Below are 24,154 nucleotides of genomic sequence, written 5' to 3'. Positions count from 1 at the left end.
AAATGTAATGAAATTATTATTATTATTGTTAATGGATTTTAAAATGTTATTAAGTAAAATACATTATTTTTTAAAACCATTTTTGAGATTTTGAAATTGACTGTATTTAAATTTTTTTTAATTAATAATAATTTACTAATTATTATAATTAAATTTAATTAAATTTAATTATTATTTAAATAATATTTATGAATTAGATTAAACAAGAATGAGTTTATATGTAAGCAAAAAAAATGTGTTTAATTATATTTAAGAATTAGTTTAACAGTAGTTAAACGGTAAATCATTTATTATTATTATTATTATATTAATTTACAATGCTGTTGTTATTCAATTATGAAACATTATTAAAAATAATAATAATTATTATTATTATTAATGAATGAATTTAAAAAATACTGTAAATTTCAAAACCACATAAAAATAAATGTGAACATTTCACACACAGAGAGCACACTTGGTTATGAGTGCAAGGCACTCTTGCATAATGCCAGTAAAAACGGCTGTAAACACAGATTCATGTTCAACATCAAGATTTGTGGCTCTACATTGAAACCTAATTGGTTATGAAAGATAATCAAATCAAAAACACTGCACCAACTACATCTTTTCTGCTCAGTTAAGCCGGTGCTGTAGTCCACTCTCCTGACAGGTGGCGCTAAAGAGTCTGGAAGCATCTGGAAACAGGTTCGGTGACAAGATTACAAATAACGCTGGACGTCCCAGTTCCTGATGCAGGCCTGTGAATCGACAGGAAATGCTGCTCGCTGATAGGAAGGCTCCGTTTAAGAGAGACGGAAGGAAAGCCCTTAAAGTCTCCTTACGTGACCTTCCGGTGAACAATACCCAAAGAACGGGAGCGAGAACTGATCAAAGATGATGATCTTTTTTAACATCGCAGCTATGTTGGGTGCATTTTTAGTTAATAAGCAAGTGTAAATAATTAAAATAAATGTCATAGGATTATTATTATTATTATTATTAACAGATTTTAAAATAATGTTATTAAGTAAAATGTTATTTTTAAAACCATTACTACAGATAATATGTTAATATTAAACATGAAATGTGAAACAAAAAGTGATTTTGAAATTTACTGTATTTTTTAACTATTAACAATAATAATACAAAAACAATAACAATTATTATTATTTAAAAATATAATAATTATTTAAAAAAAGTTTTTAAAATAAAAACTTTAATATATAAAAAAAAAAATAATAATAATAATATTTAAGGATTTAATATCAGTGGTTAAATGGTAAATAATTTATTATTATTAATATTAATTAAAAATGCTGTTGCTATTCAGTTATTCAACATTATTAAAATAATAATAATAATTACTACTATTATTTAAATATATTTATAAATGTAATATCAGAGGTTAAACAGTAAATAATTTATTATTATTAATATTAATTTAAAATGCTGTTGCTATTCAATTAATCAAGATTATTAAAACAATAATAATAATAATTATTATTATTTCCATATATTTATGAATTTAATAACCGTGTTAAACAGTAAATAATTTATTATTGATATTAATTTAAAATGCTGTTGTTATTCGTTATTCAACATTACTAAAATAATAATAATAATTACTACTATTATTTTAATATATTTATAAATGTAATATCAGTGGTTAAACAGTAAATAATTTATTCTTATTAATATTAATTTAAAATGCAGTTGCTATTCAATTATTTAACATTATTAAAATAATAATAATAATTTTTATTAATATTATTTCCATACATTTATGAATTTAATAACAGTGTTAAACAGTAAATAATCTATTATTAATATGAATTTAAAATGCTGTTGTTATTCAGCTATTAAACATTGTTAAACTGACTCTTCGTCAGATTCCCTCCTACAGCAGCGCTTTCAGTGCAGCTCACCTTCCGCCTGCTTTCCCGAAGCCCGAGACGGACACAGAGCAGCCGAGTACATGGAAATCAGACTAGAACGGAGTGAGGCGTGTCTATTTTTAGCCGGTGTGTGTGTGTGTAGATGAGGAAGGATATCTTGACATCAAAACAAAGCAAGGACATGCAGAACAAAACGAGAAAATAATGCAACACAACACAACTACTATTTGCCAATGTGCGAGCTCTGAATAAGCACCGATCTGAGCGCAAGTGCGAGATTTTGCCGGGAGATTGTGCGATCGCCATGGCGACCGCGGAATGAATTTGTAGCAAAGTGCTTATTCAGAGCTCAGGGATTCATGAAAGAAAGCTTTTAAAAGGAGCAAACCTGATTGGCTGGTGCTGTTGTTGCGTAGGGGACACTTGTGGCAGGAGTTGTTGCTGCAGAGACAGTAGCAGGCGCAGCACTGTACATCATGGGTACTTTTTCAGGAAGGGAACCATGGAAGCAATGAACAGGTAGGTGGAGCATTATGGAAACAGGTGTTTGGTTGGTTGGTTTGTTTTTTGGTTTTGTCGTTTAGCAGTGGTGTATATTACAGAGCAGCGAGCCATCGTTAGGTTAAACCAGCGGATGGCATGCAATCACGATGCAAAGCGAGAGAAGCATGGGAAACAAAACAATAAAACAACAAAAGAAGAGGAGAAAGGCTGATTATAATCACCTCAAGGAAATTTAACAGCATAATCAGTTGTACCCAGAGAGTGCTCAGTGCAGGTGATAGATTTACACGAGCTGTTAGCCCGCGACGGGCCGCACTTCTTCAAGTATTGATCCTGCCATCTACAGCAAACTACACAGATTGGCCGTCTGTGTGCTGGTTTATGATCGAGTGAGCTCTTTCTCTAGGAAACTGATCAAATTTCCCAATCAATTGTACACAAGCCTATTATTCACAGCCTGTTTGCTTGGATCTGGTGTTTTCACACAAACAAATGACTGTTTTCCAACAATTAACTGATAATAATAATTATAATAATAATGGTCACTGTAAAAAAATGTAAAAGTAATAATATATATGAATTATCAAATGTAAACTTTAAAAGACCACAGTAAAAATGCCAAATATATTCAAACAATAATAATAAAATCCACCAAAATTAATTTAGAATGAATGATATATGTAAAATACATAAAAATATAAAGAATTACACTTTAAAACAATACCATAGTAATAATAATACTGTTTTTAAATTTATATGAATTTACGAATTATATATATATAAATATATAAAATGTAAACTTTAAAATACCACTGTAAAAATGTAAAATAATACAAATATATAAAGAGAGTTTATATAATAGTTAAAAACTGAATTCGAAAATTGAAAATTGGAATTTGAAATAACTTACAATACACTGAATAATATAAATATGTAAAATGCATAGAATTCCTATAATTATAATAATGATAGCCACGGTTTAAAAAATTGGAATTTGAAATCATTTAAAACAAATTGAATACGAATATATAAAATATATGGAATTCCAATAATAAAAAAAAAAATAAGTAAATAAGTAAAATATATAGACTTACTATAAGTAATAACAATAATAATATTAATAATAACTGTAATTAGAAATAAAATCAAAACAAATTGAAATCTGTGAATAGATAAAATATACAGAACTACTATAATAATAATAATAACAACAAGTATATTAAATATGCACTTAAACTTTAAATTCTAAAACCCCAGAAAGAGAAATGTGAATATTTCAAACAAACAGAGTGCTCTTGCAGGTGACCAGAAGCAGAATAAAGCAGAAAACAGATGCGTGATGGTGTAACTGATCAGATTCCATCAACAGGTGCTAGTTTGGTATTTTGTGTGACGTGAGTGTCTCTCGAGCTTCAAATCACCTGTAAGAGCGACTAGATCTCTACGTGAGGTGGGGAAAACAGACAGACAGACAGACAGACAGACAGACAGGAAGAGGAGGAACCTACCAATGCTGCTAGCAGGAGCCATGCACAGAACTGACCCTGTGACCATGCAGTGAAGAGTGGAGAGAAGTTAATAGGGAAGAAAAACATATTAGACACAGAGTCAGAGATTCAGTATTCAGCATGCCATACAAATCCAATTAAGCTTGTCATTATAGATCGCTCGCTCCACCGTGTCGTCATTCCGGTAAAAACTCAGCGTTTCCAGGAAGATAAACTGGATCAATATTCGCAAAGGGCCGCAATGATAGGACAGGAGCTTAGCGTTGTGAAATTAGAGCGCAGGGAAACAGTGTAGGAGTAGAGGAAGAGGGCAACAGGACTAAAAACCAGCCACACACACACACAAGAGAGTCATGCGGTGAGCCAACGTCCGCTCCTACGGTTAAAATAGACATGTGCTGTTACAAAAGCCCCAGAGCTGGAGAAGAGGGAGGAACGGGGGCACAAGAGGACGGCTAAAAGGAAACACAACCACCATGTGGGTGTTTGATGACAAAATACACCTACGAGGGATTAGACAGCAGGACTCGCTCCGAGACCCTACATATGGAGAGAGCTTTTTCTGTGTTTACTGTTATAAAAATACTGCAGCGGGTACGCCTACAGGTACAGAGCCATAGTAGGTGGAATATATATGGCTATTGTTGACTGTAACGCACTGTGATTACTGTACATGTTGGCTATTAAGCTGAATAAATGACTCATATTTTCAAACTTTGATTACATGCAATAATCTATAAATATTAAAGGCATCTCAGAATTTTTTTTTTTTTTTTCAAATATAGCTGAATGTTATATTTATTTATAATATATTAAATTAATTAAAATGAAAAATATAATAGTATTATATATTATTATAATATTATATGTGATCGTATTTTGTTTTATAATAATTTAAAATAATTCTAATCATTTTTAATATATTTTAATCTTGAGTAAATATTGTATAAAATATAATATAATTATTAAAATGTTACAGCAATTTCATCAGCATATTCAGCTGAAAAAACAAAACAAAAAAGAATATTAGCATTTGCAAATTATATATTTGCAAGAAAGAATGTTTTAAAATATTAAAATATAAATTATGGATAATATATATATATTTTTTATGTTTAAATAAATATATATATTTATTTATACACACTGCAATTTTGTAGTGAGAGACAAATGTCAAAGTTGATTTAAATTAATTCTAAACAACTGCAGTGTTATTTTAGCATCATTGAGATACTATAATAGATTTTATTGATATTTTGAATGAGTTTTTATTTCTTTTAAATATTTGTTTGTTTTTCATTTTTATTTTAACGTTTTAATTATTTTGTGTTTTATGTATATGCCTATTAATATATATGTTTATAAATTTTCGTTTCAGTTTTAGTTTGAGTTATTTTAGCACATCAAGTTAAACTAAATTAAAATAAGAAATGTTGCCTTGGCCACTAGCTGAAATAATTAGTTTTATTCATATATTTATTTTATTTTAGTTACCTTTTACTTTTTTATGTTTTACTTTTAGTTTTAACTTCAGCTTTACTCAACTACAATAATTGCAATCAAAAACTGCAATACATGTATCTGCATTATGTATTGGCCAGTATTGATGGGAGTCAGATATATATAATCATTGTGCTGTATCTGTACAGATGCAAATGCGTTTTAGCATGCAGATCAAAGCACTTCTGTAAATTTTCTAATTTAATCTATGGCCGGCTATAATTTTTAGATCAAAGTATCCCAACAGTACTGTCCAAATTAAAGTCAGCAGCGCTCTAGAAATAACGTCTGTATTTTCCCTTCTAAAATAACGTTATGCATTAGTATTCCATGCACACACTCTGCATGCAATAGGGACACGTGGCTGTTTAAAAGCCTCGGTTATGACGTTACGCCAGGATCGGGGAAGAGAAAAAGGGTGTAACATTTAGAGGGTGAACCAGGGATTAATACAAAGCAGTGCGGGCGGTGTGTGTGCGTGGGTTTGTATGTGTGCATGTGTGTTTTCTCTCACCTGTGGGAAAGAACGCAGCGGTGGGCTGCTGGAGCTGTGCGCTGGCCAAAGCCTGTTGGTAGTGCAAGACACTGGGGTTGAAGAGCGTGCTGGCCCCGTTACTCTTTTCTAGTGCCGGTCTCTTTGGTAGGGGCTGCAGGACTCCATGGGGAAACGCCTGAGCGTGAAAGAGTACATGCACGAGTTAAACGAGTTTTGCACCACTTCTATATCCATGCACATGTTGACTCGAAGCTGCATCGCTCCGTTTTACACAAGGACGACGACAACCGTCGATAGATACTTAAGCAAGGCACTTACGTTTACTAAATAAAGCTACTTTACTTTGAAAGACGACACAACATTCTTTCTTCAAAATTGACTACCATGTACTTGGTGACTTTTACTGTTTCTATCAAAACAAAGAACAAAGCCAAATTAAAAACTTCTGTGAGTCGCTACAGTACATTAAAAAGCTACATGCAAAGCAAAAGGTGAAAGGTCATAGTACCAGATCTACAGATGCCTCGAGGGGTCGCTTCATTGCTTTGGCAGTCGACTGAGTCTTTTAATAGCAGGCAGCGAGCACATGATGGCAGTGGGCCAATGGGATTCAAGCGTATTAACATACAGGTAACAGCAAGCAGAGGTGCATCATGGGGACAGCATTGCATTGTGGAATAGGTGAGAAGGAAAAAAACAAAAACAAAAATAATCTGAATGCAGTAATACCACATACAAAACAATAGGCATGCACATACACGAAAAAACTTCTCAAAGAAACATTTCACTACGTTCTGAATTAGTACGAAAGCACAAAGCATCTACAATACCTGTGTTAAAAGCGTCAGAAATCAAGAGTCTCACCATTTACCAATCAAAAGTCAAAACACGCTAATGGGATTGTAGATATTAGTGTTATGAAAGCTCGCTGCATAAAACACACCCGACATCCGCTATCGAAGGGTTTTGTGCGCATATGGCGAATTAAATTCTAATGATGGCAAGAATGTCAGGTTGGCATCAACTTCATTTAGTTCTGTTCGGATGCAACGTGAAGTTGCACGGCGTCTATCGAGCGCTAATTAGGACTGGAATCCGCATGGGCCAAGTTAGCCAATTTGAACGGCGCTCATCGGGCGATTTTAACATGTGCAGCGAAAATGCTTAGCAAAAAGGAAACAAAAGGACATCGGAACGCCTTCCCTGACATTCGTTTCTGTCACAATATGTTGCAATTTCTTACCAACTAGCTACATGTAAATCGTGAAGGTCACGGAACCAAAAGAAAACAACTGATGTGAGTGATCACAGAATGTGGAGCTCTGTTTATTCTTATATTTGAGAACGTCCAATTTATGTTCTTTTACGCTGGACCTTTTAAAAAGCATTACGAGTTATTTTTTATTGTGGCCCATTTTAATGTCTTTTTGCATTTCAATATTTATATGCAACTAACATTGCACACTGCAATATTCCTCACCAATAAAATGCCATGCAAAAGTAATGGTAATAAGTAAAGATGTGGCTAAATGGAATGACGGGCAGCAAAAAAGGACGCTTGAAATGAGATGACGCTGAGGGCCATGCAGAAATGCTTGAAATCAGAATAGCCACACACACACACACACACACAAAAAAGGATGTCGAATGGAAAAGAAAAAATGCATGTTTTTCTTTATAATAAAGTCACAGATTACAGCAAAAGGGTACGAGGGAAATATAATGCTTCATTTAAAGACATTTTATTGCCAGGAAAAACATCTACGTCTGGATTCTCTCGAGCTCTGCTCCAAAACCTAGTGAGCTGCATTGTTGTCTACATAGGCTGCTACCTTCTCAAGCATATATGACTTATTTGAAACACTCTACATAGGCAGCAACTTAGTGCACTAGGCATACAGCACTTCTCATGCAAAGTGCACTGGAGTCTGGAGTCATAATTAGTCATTCCAAAATAGTCTGAATTTTCATTGCAGCATTCACAAATAATGAATAAAATTGTAATTTGTTATGATTTAACTATTTTAGTGATAGTTTCTGTGTTAAAATAGAACTGTATTCCTCTCATTGTCATCTTAAGTTTTTTCGCTGAGCTTGTCGCAATACATTCTGGGATTAAATTCTCCCTGAAGGATATTTGCTGCATGAATTTATGCAAAACAAGGCATCTTGGAAAGCAGCATAATAATGCACAAATCTTTTGGAACAGTCTTGGTGTCACGTTTACGATACAGTCTAGTGCTGTCTAGGAAGAAAGATCAGTAGGTTTAGGAACAGAGCTTGCAAGTATAACTTTTAATAAACATCAGAATAAGATGCACTTTAATTGTGCATATTCTTGTAACCAAGAGTTGAATGTTTTGCTCCCCTCCGCCAACATAGAGAACCATTAAAATAAATATGCCACCCACGGGGATTTATCATACAGAATTACATAACCTTCCACTGGTGAAAAAAACAAAACAAAACAAAGAGAAACTAAAAGGCAAGAAAATGAAGAAACTATAACTGTATCATCTGACTTCTCTGGGGTCGCATTTGGGATCGATTGCTTCAGCGCTCCTACAGTAACTGGCCCGGTTTGAACCCTAGAAAAAAATCTGCTTTGTTATCTGCATTACATCATAATCAGGAAAGCACATTGCACCTTGAGGCTAACAGTGTTTTACCCTGTAGCCAAAGCTGGTGGTTTATCTCAGGTCGCTGAATGCTCAGGAAACCCAGGGCTTTATTTTGACTCTTGTTTTATTGTTATGGCTGGTGAGCCAATACTGTCCTCGCATCACCCTCTGACCCAGACGTCACAGTGGAAAAAGACAAAAGGTTCAGGGCAAAAGCAAAAGCGAAAATGGAGTAAACAGCAAAACGAATGAGGCCAAGCGTGTGAGTGCCATGACAGAAAATGCGGCAAACTAAAACCACACCAGCGTGAGATGTGGAAGCGGGAAAGCTTGCTGCCTAATACTGTGTCTACACCGCAAGCGAGTGACGCGACCAAACTATATTCACACCGACGCATTGTTTGCGTCGAGATTGTTCACATTTTAAACAGAAAGCTCACTATGTTGCATGTGTTGCGTCACATTGTAAGCTTGCAGGACCAAACTATTTCCTTACCATTATAATCAATGAAATAAGCGTGGCAGTGCAAGGAAACAATAATTTTCCCATTCTAAATGGCAAACTCATGCATGTCGCATTTGTTGCGTCGCTTTGTGAAATTGCAAAGTAGACCATTTCATTGATTATAACAGGAGCGATCTAGTTTTCCTGCATTGCATTCCTTGCAATGTCGAACAAAGTATTTGCTTTCATTATAATCAACAAAGCTGTCGTATTGTGTTGCTTGCAGTTTTAACAGCTTTAGCAGGAGCAAAACAGTTGTCTTGTGTTGCTTTGCTCATTGCAGTGTAAATAAATCTAAACCGCGTATCATAATCAGTGCTAGAACTGTTCACCACAGTCTAGTGATGCAGTGCGACAAAACTAGATCACGTCGCATTTTGTCATCAGCTTGTAGCTTAATTAATTTTAATGGGGAAAAGCTAGTTTTCTTGTAAGCACATTATTTGTGTGCAGTGTAGAAAAAACTATATTGCTCTCATTCTAATCAAAAAAGCTGCACTGCAATGCAACAATGCACTGCGACAAAATTTGATTACTTTATTATAATAAAAAAAGCTATCTGTACCACTAACTTGCAAGTTTTCTTACATCTCACCGTTCTCTTCTGTTTATTATAATGGGAGTGATCTAGTGTTGTTGCACCACATACCTTTCATGCCGTATAAGCAAAACAAGTTCATTCCCATTATATGAAACAAAGCTATATCTACAAGCATGCAATATCAAGTTTCATTGCGTCACACCACTGGAAATGTGGACAGTTTTGCTGATTATAACAGGAGCAGTCTAGTTTTGTTGTGTTGCATTGCCGTCTTGCAGCATAGAAAAAAGATGCAATCAACAAATCTGTCTACACTGCAAATGTGCAATACTGGTTTTGATGCATTACTCACTTGCAGCACACAGGGTTTCATTGGTTTTTAAGGGAGCGCTGTTGCTTTTGTTGCATCGCTTGCTTGCAGTGTAGACAAAACTAGAATGCTCCCATAATCACCAAAACTGTCTATAATGCAAGTAAGCAATGCAACAAAATCGAAATTGCATGCATGCAGAAATTGCGATGCAACAAAACTTGATGGCACCTGCTATAATCAAAGCCATATACTATACGTTGTGATGGTGACAAAATGCAACAAAACTCCTTTGCTGCAGTTTTTTGCATCGCTTACTTGCAGTGTAGAAAAAACCTAGTATGCTCCCATAATAAATCAACAAAACTGTCTAGGCTGCAAGCGAGTGATGCATTAAAATTGCTTGCATGCAGGGATTGCAACAAAACAATACATGATAGCGCCTGTTATTATCAAAGCCATACACATCAACGAAACTATATTTTGCAAGTAATGCAATGCAATTGACATTACATGCATGCAAAGATTTCGACGCAACAAAACTTGATCGCACCTGTTATAATTGAAGCTATATACATTGCGAGTGCAAAACACAACAAAACTCTCTCTTCGCTTTGGCATAACGGTGCACAAAACTCTCTGCGTCATTTGCTTGCAGTGTAGACAATATCTAGAATGCTGTCTAAGTTGCAAGCAAGCAATGCAACAAAATTGCATGCATTTAGAGATTGCGATGCAACAATAACTGTTATAATCGAAGCAATATAAATTGCAAGATGCAACAAAATTCGACATCTCTTGCTTACAGCATTGCACGCAACTCAGTGTTGCAGTTCTGTTGCAATGTGTCGCTCACTTGCAGCGTAGACATGCGTTAGAACTTACAAACGAGAGCAGCCTGGCATGCGGCCCAAGATACTGTTTCGCTTGGATAATAGATGGACCTGTGCATTCACGTCAGTTTGGCATGAAGATGCCATCCATCTCCTTAATTTAATCTTGACTGATCTGAGGAGAGCAGGCCTCCCATTGGGCAGAGAAATGGGGAAGTAAGCTGCCCCGTGACCTTGTGCAGTCAAGGGTGTGAGCAAAGATGCTTTTAAGCCATCGCGCTTATTGTATTAATATCCTATTTCTAATAATGATCGCATCAGTATGATACTAGATGGATAAGAAGGGAGAGCGATTTTTATCACACGGCAGTCTTCTCAAGCAGCTTGTCTCTTTGTCTCTCTCTCTTTACTCACCCTCTTTAATAGGACTAAAATCCTCCCGGGACGAGATAAGGAAGTCGACACAGATTTGGCACGCAACCCCACCCAGATTCTAGAGATGGGTCATGGCTATATAATAATAAAGCAGTGCTCCACATTTAATGTGCTAACATCAGATATCTCAATCGCAACCTCCGCGTGGAACGTCTCAACATGTGTTGTCAATTGATTTTATCGTGCACAGAACCGAAAACGGTTTCACAATTCTAAGCACTGCCTTGGTTACGATTCAATGTGTCGTGACAATGCGGTAAATTAAATTCTGCTGTACATTAAACGCAGCTGGTGAGTCACGGTGGTGTAATTTGAAAACTTTAACACGCTAATGTTTTGCGCAACATGACTCTTTAAACGTAGAATTGTATGCATGTCATTTTGAAATCAATTGTGCGTGATTAGCTCACCATGGCTGCAGCGGCGGCCTGTGCTGCGACGGCAGTCTGGTTGGCCTGATGCTGGGCTGCTTTGATCTTGGCCTGCAGGTGCGCCGGAGGGTGGAAGTACTTGCACTTCTCGCGCGAGCAGCGGCTCTTGATGTAGTCCATGCACACGGTGACCGTGTTGTCGCTCGTGTCGATCATCGGGCTGTCGCTAGGATGGGCGAAGCGGCAGTCGGTCTCGCCGCGTGCGCAGTTGCCCCGCTGAAACTCGCGACACACCTGGACGCAAACCAACACACGCAGACAAAACAAACAGGGAACACAAAAGAAATATGCAAACAGAGACGTGAGTCATTGAAGTTTCAAGGCTCTTATGTATGAGCACAGGTACATAAATAAACACACATCGAGCTGAATATTAACAAAGACAGCAACAGCCTCTCGGTGTGGGAGGGCCGCAGAGGAACCGAGCCTCTTATTATCACAGACATCAGTCAGTTGCTAAGTGATCGCACATTTAGTGACACACACACACACACAACATTCAACTGTTATTGTTTCAACCACGCTGATCATCTTGCGAGGCAGCGCTGCATTGAAATGCCTCGCACTTCTTTCTATCCTCCTTCTCACACTTTTCCGCAATAAATTCAGCTCCGTCTTTAACATACAGATGAAAGCCTTTGGTTTTCACAAACTTTAAATCTACTTCAACGCTGAAGTTCGAAAATCTCCCAGTGACCTTGACTTTGTTCAAATGTTTAATGTTCAGAATCTAACAAAAAATGATTAATTTAATATTTACTTAATGAATTATGACTGGTCTTCATTCTTGCATACTGACTTATTATTGGTCTTTATTTTTTTATATAATAGCATACTGAATTAATGCATACTGTTTTTTTTGTATATGATTGTTCTTTATTTTGAATTATGATTCGTCTTTTTTTTTTTTACATATAATTTCATACTCAATTATGATTAGTCTTTTCTTTCTTTCTTCATTTCTTTATATTGAATTATGATGGGTCCTTTTTAATATATATTTACATATGGAATTATGACTGGTATTCTTTCTTGAATACATTTGCATACTGAATTATGATTGGACTTTTCTTTATTTTAAATTATGATTGGTCATTTTTTACATTCATGATCGGTCTTTTTTTTATTTATTTTTTTTACATGTAATGACATTTTTACATAAAATTACATACTGACTCGGCCTTTTCTCCCTTACATTTATTTTATGACATCTAACTGTTATTGTTTCAACCACGCTGATCATCTTGCGAGGCAGCGCTGCATTGAAATGCCTCGCACTTCTTTCTATCCTCCTTCTCACACTTTTCCGCAATAAATTCAGCTCCGTCTTTAACATACAGATGAAAGCCTTTGGTTTTCACAAACTTTAAATCTACTTCAACGCTGAAGTTCGAAAATCTCCCAGTGACCTTGACTTTGTTCAAATGTTTAATGTTCAGAATCTAACAAAAAATGATTAATTTAATATTTACTTAATGAATTATGACTGGTCTTCATTCTTGCATACTGACTTATTATTGGTCTTTATTTTTTTATATAATAGCATACTGAATTAATGCATACTGTTTTTTTTGTATATGATTGTTCTTTATTTTGAATTATGATTCGTCTTTTTTTTTTTTACATATAATTTCATACTCAATTATGATTAGTCTTTTCTTTCTTTCTTCATTTCTTTATATTGAATTATGATGGGTCCTTTTTAATATATATTTACATATGGAATTATGACTGGTATTCTTTCTTGAATACATTTGCATACTGAATTATGATTGGACTTTTCTTTATTTTAAATTATGATTGGTCATTTTTTACATTCATGATCGGTCTTTTTTTAAATTTTTTTTTTTTTACATGTAATGACATTTTTACATAAAATTACATACTGACTCGGCCTTTTCTCCCTTACATTTATTTGCATTATGACATCTTTTTTGGCCCTTTCATTACACTGCACTATGATTGGTCCTTTTTAAAAAATTTTTTTTTTATACATACATATTTTTTTTATTACATATATTTGCATAGTAAAACATCTTTCCTACATCTTATACTGTCCTTTACTTTGTAATTATTTTGGATGAATGAAATGACGGCCTCATAATGTCTCTGTGTGAGGCGTTACCTCCAGTTTGTCTGTGCGCAGGAGCTTCTGCGATGAGGATGAGCTCGGCATGCTGACCGGCGGGCTGCCGGGGATGATGACAGGGGTGCTGGGGAGCATCTCTGTGTGGACCAGACCCATGCCATGGCTCATGGGAGTCAGATACGGTGCGTAACTCAGTCCAGGGTTCGAGCCCAGACCTTGGCTGACAGGAAATGTAGGCTGTGAAGAAGACAATTAATATGAAAGAAAAAAAGAAGCAGTTTACCCAAAAATGAAAATTTTGTTTGTTTCTTCATCAGATTTGGAGAAATGTAGCATTGCATCACTTGCTCACCAATGCGATCCTCTGCAGTGAATGGGTGCCGTCAGAATGAGTGTCCAAACAGCTGATAAAAACATCACAATAATCCACACCACTCCAGTCCATCAATTAACGTCTTGTGAAGAAAAGAGCTGAGTGTTTGTAAGAAACAAATCCATCAAGACGTTTTTAACTTTAAACCGTTGCTTCCAGCTAAAATACGAGTGTTTTTACTATAGTCCATACTATAATTATGATATTATGATACTATAATCCATAATAATGCTTCCTCCAGTGAAAAAGTCCATCCCCTGTTGTCTCATATTTATTAACATATTTGTTTAGAACTATTTTGGCTCGTAAACAGTGCTGGATCTGTGCAGATTTCTCTCCTGATTCAGACCAGACCACTTTTTCACTGGAGGAAGCATTATTATGGATTATGGACTCGTATTTTAGTTAAAATCATGATGAAAATAATGATGAATTTGTTTCTTATGGGCTGGAGTGGTGTGGATTACTTGTGATGTTTTTATCAGCTCTCATTCTGACGGCACCCATTCACTGCAGAGGATCCACTGGTGAGCAAGTGATGCAATGCTACATTTCTCCAGATCTGATGAAGAAACAAATCGATCTACATCTTGGATGGCCTAAGAGTGAGTACATTTTCAGATAATTTGAATAACTATTCCTTTAAGTAAAGTAATTATGAAGAGTTCATTTGCAAAAACAGATAACTCATCATCAAAAATCATGTTTTTTCATTGTGCATTCCAATTAATCTCAATCAAACTGCAGTTGGGTTATTTTGATTAGGTAAAAAATAACTAAAAAATACAGCTAATTAACACAATAAAAAACATGATAAAAAACATAGTTATCTGTCTTTGCAAATAAACTCTTCATATGCATCTAGACGAGTAGACGGTTCTTACCACTGGTTGCATGGTGGTGCCGGGGATCATGAACTGCATCTGCTGCGCCAGCATCGCTGCTGCGGTCTTCTGCTGGATGAGGTTGTTGCGTCCGTTGATTTCCAGCTGCGTCTTCAGATGCGCCGGGGGGTGAAGGTACTTACAGTTTTCTCTCGTACACCGACCCTACGGTAAGAAAGATCAGGAAAATTAAGTATCTCAGTTGTTTCTCCTGGACAGAAATGAAAACTTTTGCTGATCTCTCCTGTGAAAAAGACCCCAATAATCTCGCATTTATCTCAGAAGAGATCTCAAAAGAGTCTCAACTTCAGCAAAAGTCAGAGATCTCAAGTCTTAATGATCTGAACTGCTATTTACATTAACTTCATAGCTCTATACTCTAACTATTTGACAACTATTGACTCATTATATAAAGTAAACACGTTGATTACCTGCAAAAAAAAATTTAATCAGCATAGAAACGACACTACAACATACATGAAAAACAAGCAGCAATGCAGTGAGGATGTCTGCTTCATACTGCAATATTTATTAAGGAGGCCAAAGTTAGACGAATATTCTGCACAAGGTCAAGCGTGTGTTTGCATTAAACCTCCGCTGCAGGATATCCAGTGACACGGGAGGCCAGACTGATACCGGGATGTGAGAAACAGTGGAGGAGGGGTTAAAAACGCAGCGGTAGCACATACTGCGGACATGCAGAGACACAGAAAGAGAATCTCACTGCCTCTGCAGATGCTGCGTCGCCCTGCATGTGCTCTACAGCATCAGCTGCTCGCTGGAGGTGTGACATCTCCACGGTAACCTTGAGCACAAATATCACACGCTCATGCTACTCACAAAACAAGATAACTGAAGCAAACTGAAGAAAACAACCACAGATGTCATTAATTAAAATAATAAATGCATTATTGAAACTTTTAATTTTCAGATTATATATGTCAAAAATAAAAAAGAAATATTTTCAAATGATGTATGTTTACATTTTAAGAATTACATAATTTAATTACACACATTTGCATGTTTTATTTCTGTTTTTAACGTCTCTGCTAGATTAAGAAATACTAAAAGAAATATTTTCAATTTTTAAATTTACATTTTTTGAATTATATATTTTAATTACATATTTATTTCTAAATGATGTATTTTTAATGGCTTTATTTTATACAATGATTTTAATATTTATTTTATTTTATTTCAACATTTATGTATTTGAATATAATATGTAATATTTTAAATATTTTATACAATGTATTTTACATTTAAGATATCTACTAAAATATTCCTTCACTTGGCATAAAAGAAATACAAATTTAAATTGAATTGCATGAACTAATTTTTAAAATACTTTTATTTAATTTTTTCATTAGTGGCATTTGCAATCAAGCACTATTAATATTGTTGTTTTTAATATCTCTGCTAAATAAAAAATATATATAAACTGGTAGATTGCGTTACTTTGCATAAAAAATAAATACAAAATAAATACAAAAATAAATCAAATTGCATAAACTTATTTTTACAATACTACAGTCTATTTTTTTTTTGTTCTTTATTTTTTTTCTTTAGTTGTGTATGCAAAGTCAAAATCACTATTAATATTGCTTATGCTTTTTTTTTTTAAAAAGGTTTATAAATGGTTTTCAATCTTTGCTGATAATTCGTTGGAGTGCCACTACCTTTAAAATACATAAATACAGCCAATTTGACATGTTTTGGATGAAGATATGCAGTTTCATCATAAGCATTTTTGCTTGTAACTTGTCAAAAGTATTAATATGAAAGTTATGATAAAGACAGAGTTGACTCACCTGTGTGTAAGTCTACTCGTATGTAGAAATATATTTTTATGTATGTATTCTAAAGCTGCTTAATTAAACCAAAAATTTATTAACAATGTAAACAAAAGACATGCAAACAGTTTAAAAAGTTGTAAAGGACTGATGCACATGCATGCATGTACAGCAGCTTTTCCATCTTTAATTTCTCTGCTAACTACACACCATCTAACTGTCAGATTTTGTTTGTTTGTTTATGATTTAACGCCATGCGAGCTACCTCGGCTATATTCATGGCGAGAACGAGGTTAGTTAAGTTAAATTAAGTTTTTCAATTTGATCTTAGATAAAAAATTTTAACTAAATCTGGCCTTACTTCATTAAAAATCTTCTTCTAACTGTCAGATCATATACCGTGAAACTATCCTGACACTTTAACAAGCTCATTACTAACCAGATACAATGCCTCACAAATGCAAAAATGAAAAGCAGGACAAAAGTCTCTGTATAAACCACATGCATTCAGAATGTTTTGTGCATATTTCGCTATAATCAAATTGCATAATTTTGCATTTAATTATAATACAGCATATGTCTGCATCAAGGGTATAAAGCAGAGACATGACCCATATAGGCTTTTGTGTGCTCTCTGCATTGTTGCAGGGAGGTCACAAATCCCTTGAAAACATCTTCGAAGCATTGGCAGGAATGTGCACGGTCAGCTTATCTGAGGTCTTGCTTGCTTACGGTGGTTTATGACAACAAGGATAAAAGCGCAAGACGTCCAGGTATCCTTCCTTACTCGGATTACAATGGAGATAGTGTGCTATAAATAACACAAAACTAGATCTAAACGGAGCACGGCTGTCATTTCAATGATCTCCAAACAGTTAAACAATGCTGAATCAGCTCACTGCAGCTCACCGCATGAGTGCCGCAACGGCACGAGCTGGGATATCTGACTTTTGTTAATGCGGTCGACACCTCGGGTGATTGATCAGACCCAAAATACGATGCATTTGCAATCATTTAAAAGCTTTATGTTATTGACTGAAAGTCAAAGCTTTGTGTTTTCGCTCAATTATTCATTAACGCATCAACGTCTATATCTCAGTGATTCCACCAAATGATTGGTCTAATACTGTGGATGAACTATAAATGATCATTCATTATCAACACAATCAATTACAGGCCAAGCTGAAGACAGGTCTAGACACTTAGCACCCTCAAATTCACAAATATGCAGCACTGTAATAAACAGGGTCAGGGTGCCGGTGCAAAGGGGCTATCAATATCCCTGCTGGAATAACAGTGTTGCTTAGCTGTCCAGCCAAAAGCTGAGAGGAGTCAAAGCCAATCAGTCCGGGGCAAAAGACGGACTCTTGCAGCCGCTGACAGTGACGGATGGTGAGGAGAAGCGAAAACATCCGATAGAGGACTTCCACCGCTATCGGGATTTTCGGATGCTGTGCAAAGGATCGTACTGGAATATGTATGAGAGGTTTGATTTGCTGTGTGCGGCCTGATTGAGAGGAGACTGCTGATTCAATAATGAAGGTCTATTTTTACTGGCGAACTCGGCAGGAATGATTCTAATGGAGGACAACCAGAAGCTCTGGATCGAATGACTAATCTTCAATGTGCTACACAATACTGCATCGCTGCAATTAATGGAGGAATCAGATTTAGAAATCCAAAATGCCCAAAAAAGCATTACATATGAGACAAAAGTTTGAGAATCATTAAAAAAAAGTACAAGGTTTATGGCTAATGTTCAAAGCATGCATGCATCAATGTGCATCATGATATGCCGTATGTACAGTCTTGGCTGATGTTTAATCCAGTTTAATTTACTGCATCTAATGTCCTGAAATAAAAAAGTGTGAAATAAATTAATCTGAATGTAAACTGAATTGAATTAGATGTAGCATAATCTTACTCTGTGTGTTCACACTGACAGCAATTACATAAATGTGTAAATTTTATGCATATAAAAATGTCAGAAAAGATTTGTTTGATAAATTGGCATTCTACAGGCTTATATGTAATTTCCCTACTCTTCAAATACAAACTGGATTAAACAAAGGTGCGTTACTTCATACTGACAGTGACTAAACTGCTTCAGTTTGGCAAGATGCCTTATTGTCGGCTCCCATTTGACCGCTGTATTCGACAGTATCATGGGAAGGATTGCGCAATAGTCACTATATTACCTTAAATCAGCAACCTTAATTGTAAATGACTGACTCACTTCGCTTTGTTGCTGCAAACTGTTGTAAGTGTGAACGCTCCTTAACATCTATTTACACTGTGTCCTTACTATACCTGACAATGCAAAGCAACATGCGACCAATCTTTCTTTTGCTCCATTTTATGTCTTAAAATGAAAAATAGACCAACACCACATCACAAATAAATCTGAATTGGTGAACAAACTGCTTCAGTTTGACAAGATGTCGTGCATTTTGCTCCTATTTGACTGCTCTATTCGACAGCATCCAGTGAAGGATTGTGCAATTGTGCTATAGTTGCTATATTAAATCAGCAACCTTCACTGAAAATGACTGATTCACTTTGCTTTGTTGCTGCAAACTTTTGTCAGTGTGAATGCTCATTTACATTTATTTACACTGTCTATTTACATAAACAGACAACCAAACTAGTTTAACTTTTTAGCATTTAGCATCTTGAACGAAAAAGAAGAACGGTTTTACCACCTGTAATCTGAATTTAAGTGAACTATTTCAAGATCAAACAGTTTCCGATTTGACTGAATTTTTCACTTTGTGCTGTATTTTTCATTTAATAAAGACAGAAAGTTTACTTCTCATGCTACGCCTGGTTAGCACATGTACTTTCAAAGACATAACCAGCCTCTGTTTTCTGTAAGTGAAATTGAGACAGCCCAGATGTTGCCACTCAGGTTGCATTCAAACTACTGTTTGTGTGCCAATTCAGTGAAAAATAAATACATCTGGAGTAATTTTGACCTCAAAGGAAATACGCAAATATAACAACTGCCGAAGTCCCTGTATTAACAATGTTAGCGAATGATAGAAGTCAATGTTTGGTTTCATATACCTAACAATAATGAAAAATGGGTTTATAAGGGCCTTTCGCACCGCGGGAACCTTTTCATAGTACCAGAACTAATTGTGGACCTACCCACTTTGTGTTGTGCATTTTGACCAGTTGATGGGAAAAGTATTCTTAAAATGCATTCACAATTCTGAATAATTTGTAATATATAATTATTCACAGTATTTAGAAGTGCCCACGATAACAATATTGTGCATATTTATTACCGTGATATATCGCATTACCGAATACCGGCACAAGTCTACTCGTGAGCGGTGGCTCCTCGGACCCTACATGACTGAATAAATGAGTTAGACAACCATTAATGCGGCATGTCAAAAACAACACAATCTGCTGAGCTCAAGGGAGTACTTGACACAAACATACTTTAAAATGGTGATACAATCTCTCTGATTGACATGAAAATCAAGCAAATGTTGATGTGAAAGGCAGTGTACCATTCTCGGTGACACTGTCGTGCGCTCAAGCGACATGAGTGGTCTAGCCAGCGCTGATTGAAAGTACAGTGGGTCATGATGGGCCCATCACTGTCCCGCACGGCACTTAAATAAATAGGCTTGATTACAAGGGTATGGCACAGTGAGAGAGCAGGATCAAAGAGGCTTAACGGGATGAGCTCCTGGGAATGCTGACAAAGACAGTCTTCTGACATGAGTGTCCTTGTCATCATGTTGGGACTTTCGTCGGACTGTCCCTGTCTCATACCTGTATGTGGCAGAACTGAATTCAGAATGCCTTTCGATTCAGATTCAGTTCCAGAATTTGAATTGAGGTAGCAAACACGATGCAGAATTGCAATTTGAATGATAAACAACAGAACAATAGATAGACAGATAGATAGATAGAATGACAGACAGATATATAGCTTGATAGATAAACAAAAGGATTGACAGAATAATACACAGAATAACAGAGAGACAAACAAAATGGTAGAGCAATAAACAATGATTGAGGGATATAGACAGACAGAAAGATCGGTAGATTGAACGTCAGACAGAATGATAAATAGATCAGACAAAACAATAGACAGAAAGATAAATAGAACCATAGATGGATACAGACAAAATGACAGAGAGACAGACAGAACGATAGATAGACAGACAGACAGACAAAACAATGGATATAGAGAAAGACAGACAAACTAAATAATAGCCAGGCTAATTGGCAGTCAGATAGATAGAATGATAGACAGTGAGAGACAGATACAGACAAAACAACAGATAGACAAGAAAGATCGGTAGATTGAACGTCAGACAGAATGATAAATAGATCAGACAAAACAATAGACAGAAAGATAAATAGAACCATAGATGGATACAGACAAAATGACAGAGAGACAGACAGAACGATAGATAGACAGACAGACAGACAAAACAATGGATACAGAGAAAGACAGACAAACTAAATAATAGCCAGGCTAATTGGCAGTCAGATAGATAGAATGATAGACAGAGAGAGACAGATACAGACAAAACAACAGATAGACAGACAGAAAGACAAAATTAGTGACAGACAGAATGGCAGACAGACAGGCAGACAGACAGACAGACAGACAGACAGACAGACAGACAGACAGACAGACAGATAGATAGATAGATAGATAGATATAGATAGAACGATAGATCGATAGATAGAAATAAAGAACGATAGATAGATAGATAGATAGATAGATAGAGTGACCAATCCCTTTAGCTGTGAACAGGTAATAATGGTGATTTAATGATGATGGTGATGAGATCTGAACCCGTGTCGCCCACATGAGCACCACACACGCGTGCCACGTCACACCACAGCTGTTTCAGTGCATTAGGGAAAGTCTTTCAATCAGTCGTGAGCACCGGGAGGGTATCAGCTAACCAGAAAGCTTTTAGACAGATTAACTCCACTTACTGTGAATGACTGCTCTGAACCCCTAAAAGCTCTCGGCCCTTTTAAAGCACCGCACCTGAAACATGGCAAACGCAGCACCAACACCATCAGTGACAGCAAACGCTCCTCACACCAATCCCACTGAGGATTGGGAACGCTGCTACTCATTTCATGGAGAGATTAGGATTAAAACCACTTAACCCATTTAATATCCGTGCCTCAAACTCAAACCAAGCAATTCCCATCACTTGCCCATGTAAATCAAGCGCATTTCTGAGAAAATTAGCGTCTAGGCGAACATGTTAATTAGGGTATAACTGAGGTCAAACGGAAGTTGGCTGGCGGAATTAATGTCTCTAATAATAGATTTACACTGCAGAATAAAATCCCAGAATCTCTGTAAATTCCCAGAGCGTTTTTACTGTCATCTGTCCAAACACTCGCAGGTTTCTGGAGGTGAAATGGCCTTTGTCACACTCTATTATTTGACTAGGGCACTATGATTTCCGCGATGTGGAAAACGCGGGCGGAATAGCGGAATCCAGTCATAAAAACGGAATTTACTGTACACTGTAAAAAATGACCATGAATTTTACGGTAAAAGACTGTAAAAATGCTACAGTAAAAACCTGTTAAATGGTTAACGGTAAGCTCCTTTACTATACACGGTGAAAAAATGTATTGGACATTACATGTAATTTTACAATAGTATACCATTTTTGGAAGTGAAAAAGAACGTATAATTTACAGTGAATAACAGTAAATTGACATTCCCAGAATTCCCTGCGTTACATTTCAAATTTTATGTTTTTTTGTTGTTGTTGAAATACTCAGAAACTTAAAAGGTATTAACAGTAACCCATCAAAATAAAAGTTCGGTTTAACTTGAAGACATTGTGACAGAAATATATTAGCCTACTATTGTTCAGTAGAATGTACTACTACTAAAATTATTAAAACTTAATTTTTTAAGGAATAATCACAAAACATTTCTTCCATGTTTTAATTGTAATAGTAAATCCCTGTTGTTTGCCAAAAAAATAAAAGTTTGTTAAATTTTTGTGATAACCAGAAAAATTTAAATACACAATACATCATTTCTGAGGAAAAAAAATTCATAAGACTATTGTAAGAATCAATTTGAATAAATTAAGTTGTTTTTATGCATTCAAATAATTAGACATGTTAAAAAACAGAATTTGGTAACAATAAAACATACGTTGAAAAAAATAAAAAAATAATTCATAGGGCCCCAAACATGTCATTTTTATTCAACTTTTAATAAATTGATGTGAAATTGTATACGTTTCATGATTTTAATCAATTAGACCTGTTTTTTTATTAATACAATTTAATTTAATCATTTAAAAAGGAGTCCAGAAAAATTCAAATGGAAAAAAACAGAATCCAGAAAAATTCAAACAGAAAAAACAGAATTTGGAAAAAAATAAAACAGATTTCATAGGGCCCTATTTGACCGATGCAGAGCTTCCTCGAACTGCAGCGAATCGGACTCGACTCCGGTTTCCTCGATGTTACGGCTCGCAGTCAAAAGTAACCCGACTGCGCTGGTGGGTGGGAGACAAACACAAGGGCCATTTTCAGAGCAGAAGGAGAACTGAGCCTCAGTTGTGGCCTTCAACACCCAAACAGGCATTTGCAGTCGGCTCTCAATGGGCCTCACTCTATTCCAGCAGCACAGTCGGCTGCATTGCTTGGGCCTCTATTCCAGCAGCACAGTCGGCGAGCTGCATTGCTTCTGATGAGGGCGGCACTCGAAACGCCGTCCTGATGGCTCAGCAAGTATTTACAGCTAAATAAAGGCTAGTTTCTCTCATTGTACACACACAAACATTTCTCACAGTCACGGACAAGACATCAGCTGACTGTAAGTCACTTACCAATTGCTTTTATCCAAATAGATTCACAGTACACTTTAGGGCTGTGTATCACCAGCAAAGTCACGATATGATACGCATCACGATATAGGACTGCACTGAATTTCACCTCAGCAGAATTTAGTAAAACAGCTGTTTATTAAAATGGTAGTGTAAAAAACACCCTTTTTACCCTGTCAAAATCAGCTCTGTTTTCAGCACACCGTTCTAGTGCATGTTGCTTTAAATGCTAATGACCTTTTCTGACCCCGCCCCTCTCTTCCGTGGGGTGATGAGCAGACTGTAAACTTCAGCCGCCAAACTTGCTAACTAGCACATATTGGGAAACGCGATTTGCAAAGATTCATAAAAAAACCTTATACTAACTTCTTCTGTAGATGAAGCTGGATCATGAATGATTCGCGCGAACATAAACGCATTTAGGCAGATCGGGATTGGTGCATAAATGACGACTGCTATGTTCATTGTTACATCCAGCAACAGAACATCTCAATCGCTTAATCTGAGACATTCTTGTCTTCCCCTGCACCGGAGCCGACACAATGGCGGACAGCTCTCAGCTCACTCAGGGCGGGTCTTAAGGTAAGACGGACTTGTCAATCA

At 35.9% G+C, this 24,154-nt stretch overlaps 1 protein-coding gene across 13 annotated transcripts in view; it reads right to left on the bottom strand.

Moving 5' to 3' along the window:
• Positions 1 to 24,154, bottom strand: part of mbnl2 (muscleblind-like splicing regulator 2) — a 77,247-nt gene that overhangs the window by 6,297 nt on the left and 46,796 nt on the right. For 4 of the 13 annotated variants that reach the window (XM_016541222.1, XM_016541225.1, XM_016541224.1 and 1 more), the window contains exons 3-8: positions 14,908 to 15,072; positions 13,687 to 13,887; positions 11,541 to 11,795; positions 6,394 to 6,447; positions 5,904 to 6,060; positions 3,890 to 3,925 (exon numbers count right to left, since the gene is read on the bottom strand). In XM_016541222.1, coding sequence (XP_016396708.1) covers positions 3,890 to 3,925; positions 5,904 to 6,060; positions 6,394 to 6,447; positions 11,541 to 11,795; positions 13,687 to 13,887; positions 14,908 to 15,072 — 868 coding nt within the window. Of the gene's footprint in view, positions 1 to 2,265; positions 2,361 to 3,889; positions 3,926 to 5,903; positions 6,061 to 6,393; positions 6,448 to 11,540; positions 11,796 to 13,686; positions 13,888 to 14,907; positions 15,073 to 24,154 lie in introns of all 13 variants that reach the window. The other 9 variants (XM_016541226.1, XM_016541230.1, XM_016541232.1 and 6 more) reach the window with 9 other exon arrangements.

This window comes from Sinocyclocheilus rhinocerous, unplaced genomic scaffold (genome assembly GCF_001515625.1).
Source record: "Sinocyclocheilus rhinocerous isolate Xijiao unplaced genomic scaffold, SAMN03320098_v1.1 scaffold548, whole genome shotgun sequence".
Lineage (NCBI taxonomy): Eukaryota > Metazoa > Chordata > Actinopteri > Cypriniformes > Cyprinidae > Sinocyclocheilus > Sinocyclocheilus rhinocerous.
The sequence above is the reverse complement of the archived record's forward strand: the minus strand, read 5'-3'. Positions and strand labels throughout refer to the sequence as shown.